Consider the following 15,884-nt stretch of genomic DNA (forward strand, 5'->3'; position numbering starts at 1 on the left):
CCTAGTACGGAATGGACATGAGCAAGCATTCGAAGAACTTAAAATTTCTTGCTGGGTATCTCCACCTGCAATGACTCACCTGCTGCAGCCAGAATGTCGTAGCCATCTTCTCAGAAGCTATTTCCCTCCAACCTGGTTTCGCCTTATTCATGTCTGTTTTCCCTTAGGTAAATGTCCTGATCATCACTCTGGTCTCAGGTCTCTTCTTCCTTAGGAGAGTTTGATGCCGCTGCCTTTCAAACCCGATTATCAGTGCCCCTAGTCTTTCTGTTCCTCTTCAGCTACTCAGAAAGGGCATCTAGAGCAAGCTCTTCTCCCTCCTCTCCCGAGACTAAACTCTGTGTTGTACCCGCCCCATTTTCAGCCCATAACATAAGGGACCAAAGCACTGTGTGAACATACCTCTTGTAATTTCAGCATTGCCACACAAAACGTTCAAGAATCACAAATCGCCCCCCCCCAAAATCACAAGATTTTTAAAAATAATAATAAATTTAGGGATCTTTTTATTTGCCTTCTTGTTCTGAGCCTTTACAGCACACATCTGCCAGCTGGACTTGTCACAGTCTGCAAGCTTTCCAGAACAACCAGGAAGGCTAGGAATTTGCTTTTATTTAACGAAAGCTGAGATTCTCCCATGATCACCAGATTCCAGGAGCTGGGGCTTTAAGAAGAATGCCAAATATTGCAAGATTCACGATCAAATAGCGAGCGCTGGCAATGCTGCAACTTACAGAGCAGTCTCATCTAGCATCATTCCAAACCTGCAGACACTGGGCCAGACTGTACATGCACCACCTGGGCAGAGGTCTTATCCTTCATGGAGCTTGCCCATGCAGGGAAGCATGCCCACTGTGCCACACCTAAGGAGGGTGCAGAAGGCACTCCCTGCAGGTCAGTCAGGGGGAGGGATGACCCTACCGTCTCCCTCCCGCTTTGGGGTGGCTTGCACCCTGGTGGGAGCTAGGAGGGTGAGGTTTCTGGGATCAGAAAACTGCAGCGACTGAAGCTGTGCCTAGCTCCTGGGATGTGCCTACTGGAGAAAGGCCCCCCCTACACCATTTTGGGCACCTCCGCAGGGGGCAGGCACAATATGCCCCACTCTTTTGCTAAAGAGAGAATAAAATGCACATCTGCCTGTCAACATGGACACTTCCTATCCATGCACTGCAGACACTCACCCTCTCCCTTAAATCTCCCATGCATTTAAAAACCTACAGGGTCATCTTCATCACCAGAGACTGGTCAGGCGCCTTGGTGTAACGCCCTGGATACCGCAGGTGTGTGACCAGTGCTTGCTAGTTCAGTGCAGAGGTGTAATGAACGTATATTTTGTAGTGGCTGGTTAAATCCTTCATGCAATATAGGCCCCAGTGCAAAAGACAGTACCTGAGAGAAGGACTGCAGTAACATTCAGGACCATTAGGAAGCGTGTGTGGCAAAAGTGAAACAGGCTGTGGTCATTATTAACTTAGGAAGCACTGGCCATGCAACTGGATCCTTCACACAGCTATTTTCACAATCAGCCTCTCATGCACCCTCCCACCAGGGCCTAGTGAAAACGATCCCCTCTTGAGCGACTCGTCTGTGAAACAACCTAATAGAATTTTCTGCACAGCAGGTGCTTGCAGCAAGAGCCATTTAATTTCTGCACTAGCTGAAGATGAGGCAAAGGGGGCAAGTCAGATAGGAATCTCAACATACATCATGCCTGGAGCACTTGGGGTCTGACCCATCAGCAAAGAATCTGTGCAGCAGGACAGAGCAATGTTCCTGCCACATGGCATTCTATGCACCAGCCAAATATACATAGGAGCACTTACACACCATGGGGATGGGGACTTTAACAATGCATGTCATAACGGTAATTCATAACCATCATTGGGGATTTGAAATTCCACCTTAAAGAAGGCCCTAGTTACAAGAGCTAAGGAGAGAAATAATAGCCTTTCTTTCACCCAGTTACTGATCCATGAGAGGATCTTCCCTCTTATCCCATGACTGCTTAGTTTGCTTAAGGACCATTGGTGAGGGACCTTGTCAAAGGCTTTCTGAAAGTCCAATTACACTATATCCAATGGATCACCCTTTCCCACATGCTTGTTGGCCCCCTCAAATAAGTCTAATAGATTGGTGAGGCATGATTTCCTTTTACAAAAGCCACATTGACTCTTCCCCAATGTATTTTGTTTATCTATGTGTCTGATAATTCTGTACTTTAATATTGGTTTCAACCAATCTGCCTGGTTCTGAAGTTAGTGGGATCGCCTTTGGAGCACTTTTTAAAAAATAGGTGTTATATTAGCCACCCTCCAGTCATCTGGTTCAGAGGCTGATTTAAGCGACAGGTTACATATCACAGTTAGTAGTTCTGTAATTTCATATCTGAGTTTGTTCAGAACTCTCGGGTGATACCCTCTGGTCCTGGTGATTTATTACTGTTTAATTGATCCGTTAGTTCCAACACTTCCTCTATTGACACCTCAATCTGGGACAGTTCCTCAGATTTGTCACCTAAAAAGGATGGCTTGGGTGCAAGGATCTCCCGCATAGCCTCTGCAGCGAAGACCAATGAAAATTATTAATTTAGCTTCTCCGAAACAGCCTCATCTTCCTTCAGCACCTTGATCATTCAAAGGCCCCAGTCTGGCAGGTTTCCTGCTTTTGATGTACTTTAAAAAAAAAGTGCTATTCGCTATTGTGTCTTTTGTTAGTTGCTCTGCAAATTCTTTCTTGGCCTGCCTTGTTATACTTTTACACTTAACTTGCCAGAATTTATTCTCATTTCTCCTCACTAGGATTTGATTTCCAATTTTGAAAGGATGCCTTTTTGCCTCTAACCGCCTCTTTAACTCTGCTGTTTAGCCACGGTGGCATTTTTTTGGTCCTCTTACTGTTGTTTTTTTTAATTGGGGTATACATTTAGTTTGAGCCTCTTTTATGGTGTTTTTAAATTTTCTCTATGCAGTTTGCAGGCATTTCACCCTTGAGACTGTTCCTTTTAATTTCTCTTTAACTAGCTTCTTCATTTGTATATAGTTCCCATTTCTGAAGTTAAATGCTACTGTGGTGGATTTCTTTGACAATTTCCCCCCCTACAAGGATGATAAATTTAATTACACCGTGGTTGCTATTACCAACCTATTCAGCTATATGCACCTCTTGGATCAGATCCTGTGTTCCACTTAGAAATATATCAAGAATTGCCTCTCCCCTTGTGGATTTCCAGGACAAGTTGCTCCAAGAAGCATTTACTTAACGTGTCTAGAAATTTTTTCTCTGCGTCCCTTCCTGATGTGACACACACACAGACAATATGAAGATAAGTTGAAATCCTGCAATATTATTGAGTTTTCTGCCTTTGTAGCCTCCTTAATCTCCCATAGCATTTCACAATCACCATCATCATCCTGGTCAGGTGCTCGGTGGCGTATACCTACTGCTATACTCTTATTGTTCAAGCATGGATTTTCTATCCACAGAGACCACGAAGTCTTTAATAACCATTCTAATGCTCTCAGAACTTTTCATTGTGAATTTCCACAGGTTGACAGACAAGTTAAGTTTCTTTACTGCAAGCAGCTTTCCCTCCAGAAAGCGATCTCTACATTCTGTACAATTAGTGTGTTCAGAATCATCAAAAGGAATGACCAGGAGCACTTTCTAAATCTGCTCCCCAGCGAAGGCCTGGAGATTTGTGTGTGAGATATTTGTGCAACTAGAGGGTGAGAGAGGGTGGACTTGTCCAAGGGCATGTGTAGACGGATGGGTTAAAGGGGTCTGCCATGAGGGGACAAGGATGAGGGAGGGGGAAGATGAGTTGAAACTTCCTATTATGGGAGCAGGGGGTGTATGGGGAAGGATGTCAGCTTCTCCATTGACGTACAGGCACTTGTGCTCAGGTAGCAATAGAAAACAGAGCCCTGAATATGAAGAACAGCACCCAGTTGGACCCTGGGATCATTCTGAGGCATGGGAGGTGGAGATGTCTGTCAGTGCTAGAAAGCAAGAGCACCGTAAGCGGGAGATTGTGAAGGTTGAAGTCAGGCAGGGGAGCAAGGAAAAGGTATAGCAGAGGCAGGGAGGGGAGGGCAAGTGTCTGATTTGCTGATCCCATTAAAACTGAGATAGAAACCTGGTTATGAAAAGAACTATCTGGACTGTCTTTGTAAAACCCTGGTACCCACTATATGAAGACACAACAATTCCTCGTAATGTATCTTAAGGAAGGTCTCTGGGTATAGATTGCCCTTCATCAGGATAAAAGGCATGCCAGCCCTCGTAACATCTTTCGACACAAAGACCAAGCGCCAGTCAATAGAACAGGCTCCAATCGTACTGTGAAGATGCTACATTTTTTCTCCACCCAAGATATAAGCAGGCACAAAAGCTTGGGGGAAGGGAGGGGGAGAGCCATAATGAGTCTTTACACAAAAGCTACATAAATCTTTGTTTAAAAATGCCAGTCACAATGCCCTGGCTTATCTGCATTATCCAGTTCTGGGGCCCAGACCTGCAGTACCGCAGCCTGTGTAGGTCCCACTGAAGTCTGTCAGAGCTTTGCATGGGGAAAGACTCCAGAATTTTGCATCATTAGAAATAAAGAACACTGAAATAAAGAACACTGAAGACTGCACGGCTAAGATCCACTGTTACCAGTAAGAGTCACGTCTCTGCCTAATAGAGATAAAAGCTAATGTTTTATGAAGTGCTCATCTGAATTAGGAGCCATGTACCATTTTCAAAAATGACTTAGGTACTTGGGAGTCTTGTTCCATTACTTCCAATGAGACTTAGGCGTCTAAGTGCCTCAATCACTTTTGAAAATGGAACTCAGGCTTCTAAATCACTTAGGCACTTCTGAAAATGTTACCCAAAATTGGGGTTAATAGCATGAAAGGAAAGTGGCGGCCTTCAACGACGGATGTTTTTGCTCTTATAACCTCTTAGCTGTTCAATCTTTGTTCCAAGCAGCTTCATGTTTAAAATCCTACACTATGCAAAACAGCAAAATGACTATTCTGGGCAATCAAGCATAGAGAAGGGTTTTTCCAGGGCCAAGCTAAAACTGGCCCCTCTTCTAATACGATAAGTGCTGCAAGGAAACAGTTGTAGGGCGGATATGCCACAGAAACCAGCCAGAAACGGCTCTCGGCAGTGGTTTACGTATATAGTACTTACTTGTGCTTGCATTAGTTCCGATAGTATTGATCGTAGTGGGAACAGAAGAGGACGAGTAGAGGGGCAAATGGCCATTCTCACACCCCAGGTTTTTGTCCTGCCAGCTGGATGCACTGACACATATCCCAGAATCTCGAGAGTTCTGCCACCCGTTCAGCTTGTCGTCGGAGTTCTGTCTTTGGTGATAGTAATGTGTCTGTCCGTAATCCACAGAATCGGACCGACCTCTGTTTTGGTTGCCAAAACTACCCGATGTGCGATCCTCTAAGTGATTGAGCCACATGGCCAGAGCGCTCCTGTCTTCCAGTGAAGTGGCAGGATGGATCAAAGCATAGGACAAAAGCTGCCTGCTCTCTTCTATGTGTTGGTTGTGTTCAATCGAATGAGCCAGGATTTTAGGCAACAGTTTCATGTATTCCACTTTTGCTTCAATGTTTCCCGGTTTCAGTAAAGGCAGATGGGTTAACAATAGGGAGATCACTTTATCCTTGGATTCCTGTTGCCATTGGTTAATGATTCCTGTTGGAGGGGTAAAAAAAAAAAAAAAAAAAGAGTTGTGAAATCAGCAAAATAAATAAATAAATAAATAGATTCCTACAAGGTACATATAACATTACAAAGAGATTCCTGTGTGTGATGCCCTGTGCTATGTGGAATTCTCTTTTATGGCACATATTTAAGTAACTGTGATTTTGGGTGCCCAATTTGAAACTCCTTAAAGAGGTCTGATTTTGAGGGGGGCTCAGCACTTTTTGAAAATTAGGCTCCTTTTAAGATATCTCAAGATGGACACCCAAAATTACCAGTCATTTCTGAAAATCTTAATATAAAAACATAACGTAATATAAGAATGTCCACAGAAGGTCAGACCAACGGTCTATCTAGTCCTGTATCCTGTCTTCTGACAGAGGTCAGTGCCAGATGCTTCAGAGAGAATGAACAAAACAGGGCAATTATCAAATTATCCGTCCCCCGTCATCCAGTTCCAGCTTCCAGCAGTTGGAGATTTAGGGACACCTAGAACATGGGGTTGCATCCCTGACCATCTTGGCTAATAGCCACTGATGGACCTATCCTCCATGAACTTAACAAATTCTTTTTTGAACCCAGTTCAAAACCCAGTTTTGGCCTTCACAATATCCCCTGGCAACAAGTTCCACAGGTTGACTGTGCGTTGTGTGAAGAAGTACTTCCTTATGTTTGTTTTAAACCTGCTGCCTATTAATGTCATTGGTGACCCCTGGGTCTTGTGTTACATCAAGGGGTAAATATCGCTTCACTTTCTCCACACCAGTCACGATTTTATAGACCTCTATCATATCCCCCCTTCGTCTCTTTTCTAAGATGAACAGTCCTAGTCATTTTAATCTCTGCTCATGTGGAGACTTTGGCTAGCAGCCCAAATTCTGCCCTCTGTTACTCTACTGACTTTAATGAGGTTGCACTGATGTAACCAATGGCAGAATTTGGCCCAACATTTGTTAACATTATATGTTATACAGAAAAGAGTTTCATGTACTAACGCACTTCAAAGACACCTTCAAAGACACAGATTAAAAATTACATTCAGTAAAAGGGAAAATGAATACTATTAATGCATGAAGTCATAGAGTCCTAGAGTTTAAGGCCAGAATGGATCACCAGATCATCTGGTCTGACCTTCTGTATACCACAGGCCACCAAAACCACCCAGCACCTACACACTAGTAGCAAAATTTGTCTCCTCTGAAAGTTATTTATAATTGCAACTGAAAACCATGGAATGATTTCACTACAGAAGCACAATTTTTAAACACCAGCTGATTACTTCTTTGTGAAAGCAGTGGACAGTTTTGATACAGAGAGAACCTACAACATATAAAACGATGACTACTACACATGCCCAATACCTAGCCTGTGTAAACTGTCAGTGGACCTCCGCCGATCTATGTCAGCTGAAGATTTAGCCCTGTGTTTGTAAGAATGTCCACATAGCGTTGAACTAATTCTTCAGAAAAGACAGGTGTTGGTACTTTCAGTAATTTAAATATTTTTGATTGGCATAATACAATTATCGACCTGAAGAAGAGCTCTGTGTAGTTTGAAAGCTTCTCTCCTTCACCAACAGAAGTTGGTCCAATAAAAGATACTACCTCACCCACCCTGTCTCTCAAATTCAGAAAGAGTCATTCCAAAACATACTATTAAAGGCTCGGATTCTGCTACAGAATCTATGCAAAACTGAGCCAAAATTTGTGCTCTAAACTTGTATTTCCTTGTATGAATGTTGACAGTTTCTCAGAACATAATACACACTCTTACCAGTTTCAGATTCCTGTTTAAAAGCAAACTGTTTTAGCACAAAACCACTAGATGGCTTTCTGGAAACATTGATCATTCCAATTCAAACTTTGTGCAGAGATATTTCCTCCCCTCACCCCAGTGTAACTCTACACTTTTTATTTCTTCGAAATCACTTCCAAATTGTCTGATTTCTCTTTGTATATCAAACTGACAAACGTGTGAACTGGATTTAGTGACAAAGCTATACTAACTCGACCAAAAAGGAAAAATGTTTAATTGGGTAACAGAACCGTGATTTGAGTACACTGCATGTGTGTATAGGCCAGAAAGGCCAGCAATTTCACTTTTGCACATCATTCCGATTGTCCCAATGGGGCTCCCATCACTCAGAGGTAGTGACTATAAGCATACAAGATAGTACCAGTACAAAAATCTGAGGATGAGGGGTGGAGAAAGGTCCATGGGGCAGGGTTGTTGATGGAGAGGGAGAAGAACAATTTCCTTTGCTTTTCCCTGTGGGAAATGATGGGAAATCTATGATGACCCACTCCTTTTCCATAATCTCTAACTGATGTGGCTTAGGAACAAACTACCCCCGAGAGCTATTTATTCCAGAATTGACGATACAGGGTTTCTTGCACCTTCCTCTGATGCAAATGGCGCTGACTGTTTTCAGGGACAGGATCCTGGACTAGGCAGGCCCCTGATCTGATGCAGTGTGGCAATTTTTATGTCCTTATTGTCATGCAATACTTTATATCCTCAAGCTGAGAGAGTGAATGTCACATGTAGAGCCCGGCGTGGATATAAAAATGTGTATCCGCATCTGACCCATGAGGTGCAGAAATGGTCTGCGGATTTGCGGGGCCCTCCCCAGCCAGACCAGCGTGCAGCCCAGCTGGGGAGCTCGGGCAGCCATGGGGAGCTGCCGTGGACCCTCCACCTGCCCATGGTGCAGGGTGAGGCTGAGAGCAGCCCCTGGCTGTGTCCCTGCCCCCCAGGCAGAGAGACTAGCTGTCTATCTGTGGGGCATTCCCAGTGGCCCACCAACTAGATACTTCCAATCGCAATAGATCATTGGCATGCTGTCTGACTGTTGCCACTCTGGTTGCTTTCCACCTACTACCCTCTTCCCAACTCAAGTCCAACTGCCGGCCTAGCTGCGCTGCCTGCCTGTCAGCTGCCCACCTCCACGCTGAATTCTGAGTATGCTCACACGAGATATCCTGGATTATGTTCCACACTCCCCTGTGGTAGTGTGCTCATAATGCAGCGGAAAGGCAGCTGCATCTAGGGCCAGGGCTAAGGTGGGCAGGGGCACCGGAGGTAAGCAACAACAGAAGGAAGGAAGCTGGAAGGCGTGTGTGGAGGAGGAGAATCCTGAGCACCTCATCTCAATTACATGTGTCTTCCTTCCGGCTCTCCCCCATTTGACATGTGCCTCCAACCTATCTGCTCCCACAACACATGCACCAACTTACAGAGCATACATCTTCCACACTCTCTCCCTAAAACACTCAGCCCCCCGCTGCACTCCACCCTCTCTCTAGAGACTGTCTGAAGCAGGACAGTGTGGTTTTCTGACCCAGGAAACAGTGCACCATGCATGCTCAAATAAACTGGGATTTCAAAGAAACGACAAAATGCCCGGCACCACTGACAAATAAAACGTACACACTGATAAGCATAAAGAAAACAAATAAGACCTTGACCAGACACAGCCCAGAGACTAGGGAAAGTACCTAGAATGTTGTCAGAAAGCCTCCCTGGTCCCATAGCACATGTACAATTCAGTGGGGAGCAGTGTAGGCCAAAGGAAACACAGTGGCACCTGTGCCCTGAGAGCCTCTCTGAGGTATGGAGAAAGGACTGATGCTGGAAAGCTCAGGCAGGAGTGGGACTGGTCTCCAAGAGATCCAGAGGTTCAATGCAACGTTCCAAAACGACTAGATGTGGCTCTGAACCTCTCTAGTCTGCAAAACAGGATCAGAAATCTTGTTAAAAAAAAAAAAAAATAAAATAAAGGCTCCCTGCTCTGCAAAGGCCCAGTGAACTGCAAAATCCTTTCTGCTTCTTGGCCAGAACTAGGAAGTGCCAAATTTAGCTGAAATGGCAATCAATTAGCTCTGAAAAGGATTTGGTTCCCTCTGAGTTCAGGGCAAGAGTCAGGCCTGTTCTGTTGCCCATTACTAGCAGGGCACTGGGAACGTGATAGGCACTGGGAAGGAGGGAAGACTAGATGGGCAGGGCAGTGACTGACCAGGGAGACAGGAGAAGCTCACCAGCATGTTCATCTCCCAAGCAACGCTTCTGGTGACAAGCTCCCAGTTCCACCCAGTCCCAGCAGCAACACCAACTGGTACCAACTCCCCACAACCAGACTCACTCTCACCTCCCACAGGAGCCCCCAATTCGACTCCCTACCAGTTATCAATCATTCCTAAGTACCCATGTCCTGATCCTTCCTTCCCCTCAGCTCCTAAACCCCTCTTCCCAGTCTGTCCAAACTCCCTCCCAGAGTTCCCCATCTCCAGCCTGATAAAACAATGTTAAGAAAAGTACCTCCATTTCATGTTTCAGAGATCTAGTCACTCTACCCAAGCAGTGTCTTACAGTCATTTGTCTCCAAACAGACACTATTCATATTACAGTATCTCTCTTTCCCTCATTATAGGGGGTATTGGTAGCCACTTGGCTATCTAACTTCCATTACAAGATTCTTACAAGATTCTTGCTACCTATCTCGCTTTAATGGCTCAGGAACATCAGTAACCAAACATGAACGTTCTAAAGAGCCGGGCTCAGCCCACAGCCAGGGCTGCAGCACACGTTGTTCTGGGTATGCCTGGGAGCTCTCAAGAGCAGATGCAGCCAGGAAGGCAGAGTATGTATGTAAAAAGCTGCCACTTTAGTTTGCAAAGTCAAGCGCTCAGACGTTAGGAAATGCCACATTTATGGCTGCCTGTGCAACCTTAATTCAATCTCCGTGTATATATGCGTTATGATACATGTTAATTACATGTTCACATACTATGATTTCCACATGACCCCTGCCATGTTCAGTGCCCAGGATGGATGTACAAGGAGGCAGAATTAAGGTTACTTGGGCAGCCATTTTGTAACTTTTGAATGCTTTTGCATCTTTAGGTAACTTTGCAACCTAAATACAATTCTTTTAACATATTTTTGTATGTAATATACCTGTATAGTAGGAGAACAACAAGGGTAGGAGAGTTGAACTGCTAAATTTTCACTGCTCAATTCCAGTACCTACCCTGCCACCATCTTCTCTCCCCAGTGGCTAGCCATCAAATACAACAGTGTCCCTCTTCCAAGACTTTATGAAAAGCAATATCATCCATGTCTGGAGACTATGAGAACATAAACCTTTGCTGACCATAAGGAATCAATTCCAAAAGGTCATCCCAAAGTGGACTGCCATGTAGTCACTCCAGCCACATGCCAGATATGTGGATTTTCTAATGCCCCCAATGAAAAAGACCAATCACAGCAGGGCTCTATACTTTTCAAAAGGTAAATGCCCACCTGGATGCATGAAAAATATCAATATACACATGGACACGCAACTGTTTGCACAGTTACTGCAAATGTGCACGAAAATCAGGCCAATGTACGTGCAAGTTTGGCGCTACGTAGTGATTTGTGCTTGCAGTCCAGCAATTTGAAGATGGAGATGCAGCAACTGTGAGTGCATGGGGGCACAAGCATTCTTTTTTTCTTTTGCTTGGGAGTCTCAGGCTTCCATTTTTAAAATATCAGCCCTGTACGGAAGAAGGGAAAGAGTAGTTGATAAGCATGCACACAAAGAGATTCATCTCATTAGATGAGTCACCTGAAAGGGACCATTTCAAAACATGAGACCACCGTGAAGTGTTTTTAAAGAACCACTCAACACAAATCCTGTCATTTTCAAAACAGAATGGAAAGTTTTGCAGCAGAAAGGAGGCTATCCTCAAACTGCCATGTATGGTTTATCAGATTTCACAAAGAGGGCACACAAATATGTCATCTGGGGCATCGACAGAGGTAAAAACTAATGATTTGCAATTTATAAACTAGATGACATCTTATAATAAGTAACAAGGACTATAATTAAAGATGACGATGATTTTAAAAACTGCTCAAGGACTCTCGGAGTGGCAGAGAGCATGTTTAAATACAAAGTCTGGTATTATTACTGCACAATGGCAAGTCAGCACATTTAAGGGCTCCAATCGTTAGTAAATTACACTTAAATTGCTGTTTTAATTATACTCTTGCTTTCAGTTTAACAACATTTAGTATAAAAGAAGGCTCACAAGTGCATTCAGATAATTTGTTCAGGGAAGAAATGGCTAAGAATTAGATGCGCACATCCCAAAGTTATTGGCTAAATGGAATAATGGAACAATATTGCGAAATGGCAACAATATTCCAAGTGGGATGCAATCTAAGAGAAAAATTAGAAATTATGTAATTTTTTTCATTGAATTTTTAATAAACTCTAAAAAATATCCATCTTGGTAAGTAGTCCAAAACCCCTCAGGAGTGATTCCAGAACAGCCACAGCTTGTCTTTCCCTCTATTTGCATAACCCCTTCAGGCTGTGATCACTTCGTATCTTGTAAGCTAAGCAGTGCCAAGCCTGACTAGTAGCTAGATGGAAGTCCTAAGGAAAGCGCAAGTGTACCAAAGGGAGTGGAACCGGTGATATAGCAGTTAGCACGACTAAGCCTGATCTACACTGGGATTCTAGCCCATGGTGTAGCTGCAATGGTGCAAACTACTAGGATAGACACTATTTATGCTGGTGCAGTTTACCCTAATTTCAGTCTGGTGCAGCACTGGTGTAAATTGTATCTACACTAAGGGTTTGCACTGGTGGTGAAAGTCCCAGTGTGGACATAGCTTTACTCAGTAGGGCCTGATCCTGGGAGGTTCTGAGTGTTTTCTACAAGGAGCTGGGTGCTCCCAGATCCCACAATTTTCAGTTCCTTGCAGGACTGGTATGGCTTTAGGAAGGACTGTGCTATTGTACACACCACCTTTCAGCTGAGGCATAACAAATAATGTCCAGACCACTTGTGGTCATAAAGATCCTATGGCATCGCAGAAGTAGTTTGATTAACCTCCATGGGCCAAATCCTCAACTTGTGTAAGCTGTCATAGTGACATTGAAATCAATGAAACTATAACAATTTACACCAAAGAGGATCCTGGCCCAGCCTGTCTAAATTTCTATTACAGTAGGTAACTAGCCACCTTCTCCCGACCTAATTCGCGCTGCACTATCAGTTAGATACAGCATTCTTCGCTGCTTGTCCTAAATTCTTGTGTACTATTGCTGTGCACCGTTAAACAGTTGCCATATTCCACCCCAGGAGTGGCTGAATTTTGATGATGTGTGAAGAGATCCTTATATAGCGTTTGTTAGGGAAAAAACTGGCATCCAGATAAAAATATTTAAATTATTAGTTATTATTAATTGTTACCACCTGCACCTTGAACTTTTAAAATGTTATATACTTAGTATGGGTGAAATGGTGCCTTATCTTTTCTTCCTGAGTTAACTTGCTATCAAAAGAGCAATGTTAACAAAATGGGAATAAAACGAATCAGCTAAATCTTTTAGAATCACTCAGTATATCCATCCAGAACATCCCTTCTTTCTGATGTTGAAATCTATCAATCCTCCAGCTCCATAGAACAAGAACTTCAATTAGTGCCTTTTCCATATGGTAACTGACGCCATTTAAAACAATATTGAGAGATAGCAGAATTAGATGCACTTAATGAAACTGACTTCTAAATGTCTCTGCCAGGAACACTGGGGACTGCTCCTGCTCCATCGAAGTCCACGCAAAATTGCCACTGAGGGCAAAGCGAGTAACATCCGGACCCAGTGCGCCGACGGCATTTCTAAAGAAGTCTATGTATGGGGCCAGACAATGCAGCAGTGATGCAGAAGGTGGTGTGAATCAGACCCCACGACACTCCTTAGGGCTGCTCATCCTTGCACTGGAGCTGAGCTGAGCACAGGGTCTGGGGACCTGGATCCTTCACCACTGAAGTTTTGCCATTAATTTCAATAGATACAAGTTGAAGCATTGGAGAGAGGGTGGCTTTGTGCCACCTTTTGGACTACTGTTTTCCTGGGGGCCAAGTCAGTCCCCACCACAGGTTAGCACACCGACTCAGGGGCTGCTCTAATCTGTGCCAAAAACAGCCAGGGGCCATTCCTATCCCAGACCAATGACATGTTCAGTCCCAGCACATGTCAGAGGATCTGCCAGAGGCCAGGGACATCTGTTAGAGGCCTGTTTCCCTGCAGCCCCTCCCCTGCAGGTCTCCCACCTGCCCGCAGGCACATGGAAATATTTGGGCCTATATGGGAAGAGTAGGCCAAGATCCCCTACCAGAACAAGTCTCAAGCCTCACTAAAAGCTAGTAGAGGCCAGCAGAACTCAGTAAAGAGTATCAAAGAGCAGAACTGTTCACGGAATGTTAAAAAAGGTAAATAGGGCTCTATTCTTTACCTCCCAAAGCTCCCATATCTAGATTTATGAACCCATGAAGAAATTCACATTGGCCCCAGCTGGCCATTTATGTGACTGTCTTTCTGTATCTCATTACAGGAGTGACTTCATTCTTTTTCTAACTGGTCTGTTTTTGGACATGTTAAGCATTTAAAGAGTAGGTGCCATCTTTGAAAAATAAGTGAGAATTGAGCTATCAATACCACAATGAGAGGCAATATAGATAAATAATACTGCACAAACTGAAACATGAAAACACACCCACACAGGCTTGGAATCTGCATTCTGCAACAGCAATTTCAGCAACCTCACACTGTAGGCCAGTGACTCTTAAAACTGCATCCAAGGGCCACCAGTGATCCATGGAAAACTTGCCAGTGATCCACTGAAAGCTATCTGGTCACACGGTGCTGGCCCTCCTCATTTCCAGCTGCTACATCACATTAAAGGAAGCTAAAAATACATTAAATACTTTCCTAATGTTCCTTTTCCACAGAAGCAATTGCTACAGTAGCTGCAGAGAAGTTATGTGACTGCTAATGAGAGGAGAGGTGAATACGCTATGGAGAATAGCAGGGCAAGTGGTCTAGTGGTAGGAAGATGGACCATTAGATGTAGTCCATGCTAAGAAGGAGTTTGAGAGCTCCCTACTTTAGGCTACACCAGGGGTAGGCAAACTGTTTGGCCTGAGGGCCACATCGGCGTTGTGAAACTCTATGGAGGCTGGGTAGGGAAGGCTGTGCCTCCCCAAATGGACTGCCCCCCTCAGAACTCCTGACCCATCCAAACCCCTGCCTGCTCCTTGACCCCTGACCGCCCCCTCCCGAGACCCCCCCGACCATAACCACCCCCTCCCCCGGGACCTCACCCCCTATCCAGCCTCCCCACTGCCTGTTCCCTGACTGCCCCAACCCCTATCCACACCCCCGACAGGCCCCCCGGGACTCCCACGCCTATCCAACCACCCCCTGCCTCCTGTCCCCTGACTGTCCCCCGGAACCCCCTGCTTCTTACCCAAACCTTCCCCCCCACGCCCCCTTACCATGCCACTCAGAGCGGCAGGAGCTCGCAGCCCCACTGCCTGGCCAGAGCCAGCCACACCACCCACGCTGCTTGGCTGAGGCTGCGGGGAAGGAGGAACAGTGGGAGAGGGGCCCAGGACTAGCCTCCCCAGCCAGGAGCTCAGGGGCCATAGTTTGCCCACCTCTGATCTACACAGATAATAAAACAAAGACAAGAGTCGAAAGCAAACAAAGACAAAGCGCTAGAAAATCTATAGTAGGGAACACTCCTGAACTGACAGGAGCACAAATTAGATCATTTACTAAAGTAGGTCATTTCTGGCTTTAACGTCCATGATGGTTCTATGATTAAGAAGTTTCATATGTGTTAACCATGAGAATAAGCCCTGATGTCCCTCTGATTGTTAAACATATTGGCCCTAATTCGTTCATTGAAATCAATGGAGTTATGATAGGGATTAATTTAGCTTGTAGGCATTGTCAAAAAGATACCATATGGACATCAGCAAAACCATTAACAATTTCATAGTTGCCTGATGTAGTAGTTATACGTGTACGGAACATATGTGGTATGCATTCACTGAATGTCCATGTAAACATAGACATACAAAGAGAACAGGATTCAACAACAAATGAGTACAGGGTCATAAACAGGTATGTTCCCTAGGTCGCATCAGCCTCCACATATACTATGTATTATATGGAACATATATAGGGTGTCTCATGGTGATTTGTTTGTGAAAATGGAGTTATGGGAGATAGGAGATAGGAGCAGTGTCTGAGGCTAGCATCACATAAGCAAGCTTGTTGGAGCAGCTCTTTCAATGCATCCCACTTTTACCCTACAACAACCCTACTATTC

General features: G+C 44.5%; 1 protein-coding gene across 5 annotated transcripts in view; it reads right to left on the reverse strand.

Moving 5' to 3' along the window:
* SAMD4A (sterile alpha motif domain containing 4A) overlaps window positions 1-15,884 on the reverse strand; it is a 208,680-nt gene that overhangs the window by 81,489 nt on the left and 111,307 nt on the right. For all 5 annotated transcript variants that reach the window (XM_084631371.1, XM_084631370.1, XM_084631369.1 and 2 more), the window contains one exon: window positions 5,182-5,700. In XM_084631371.1, coding sequence (XP_084487497.1) covers window positions 5,182-5,700 — 519 coding nt within the window. The remainder of the gene's footprint in view (window positions 1-5,181; window positions 5,701-15,884) is intronic.

This window comes from Lepidochelys olivacea, assembly GCF_965140295.1.
Source record: "Lepidochelys olivacea isolate rLepOli2 genome assembly, chromosome: 6".
Taxonomy (NCBI): Eukaryota; Metazoa; Chordata; order Testudines; family Cheloniidae; genus Lepidochelys; species Lepidochelys olivacea.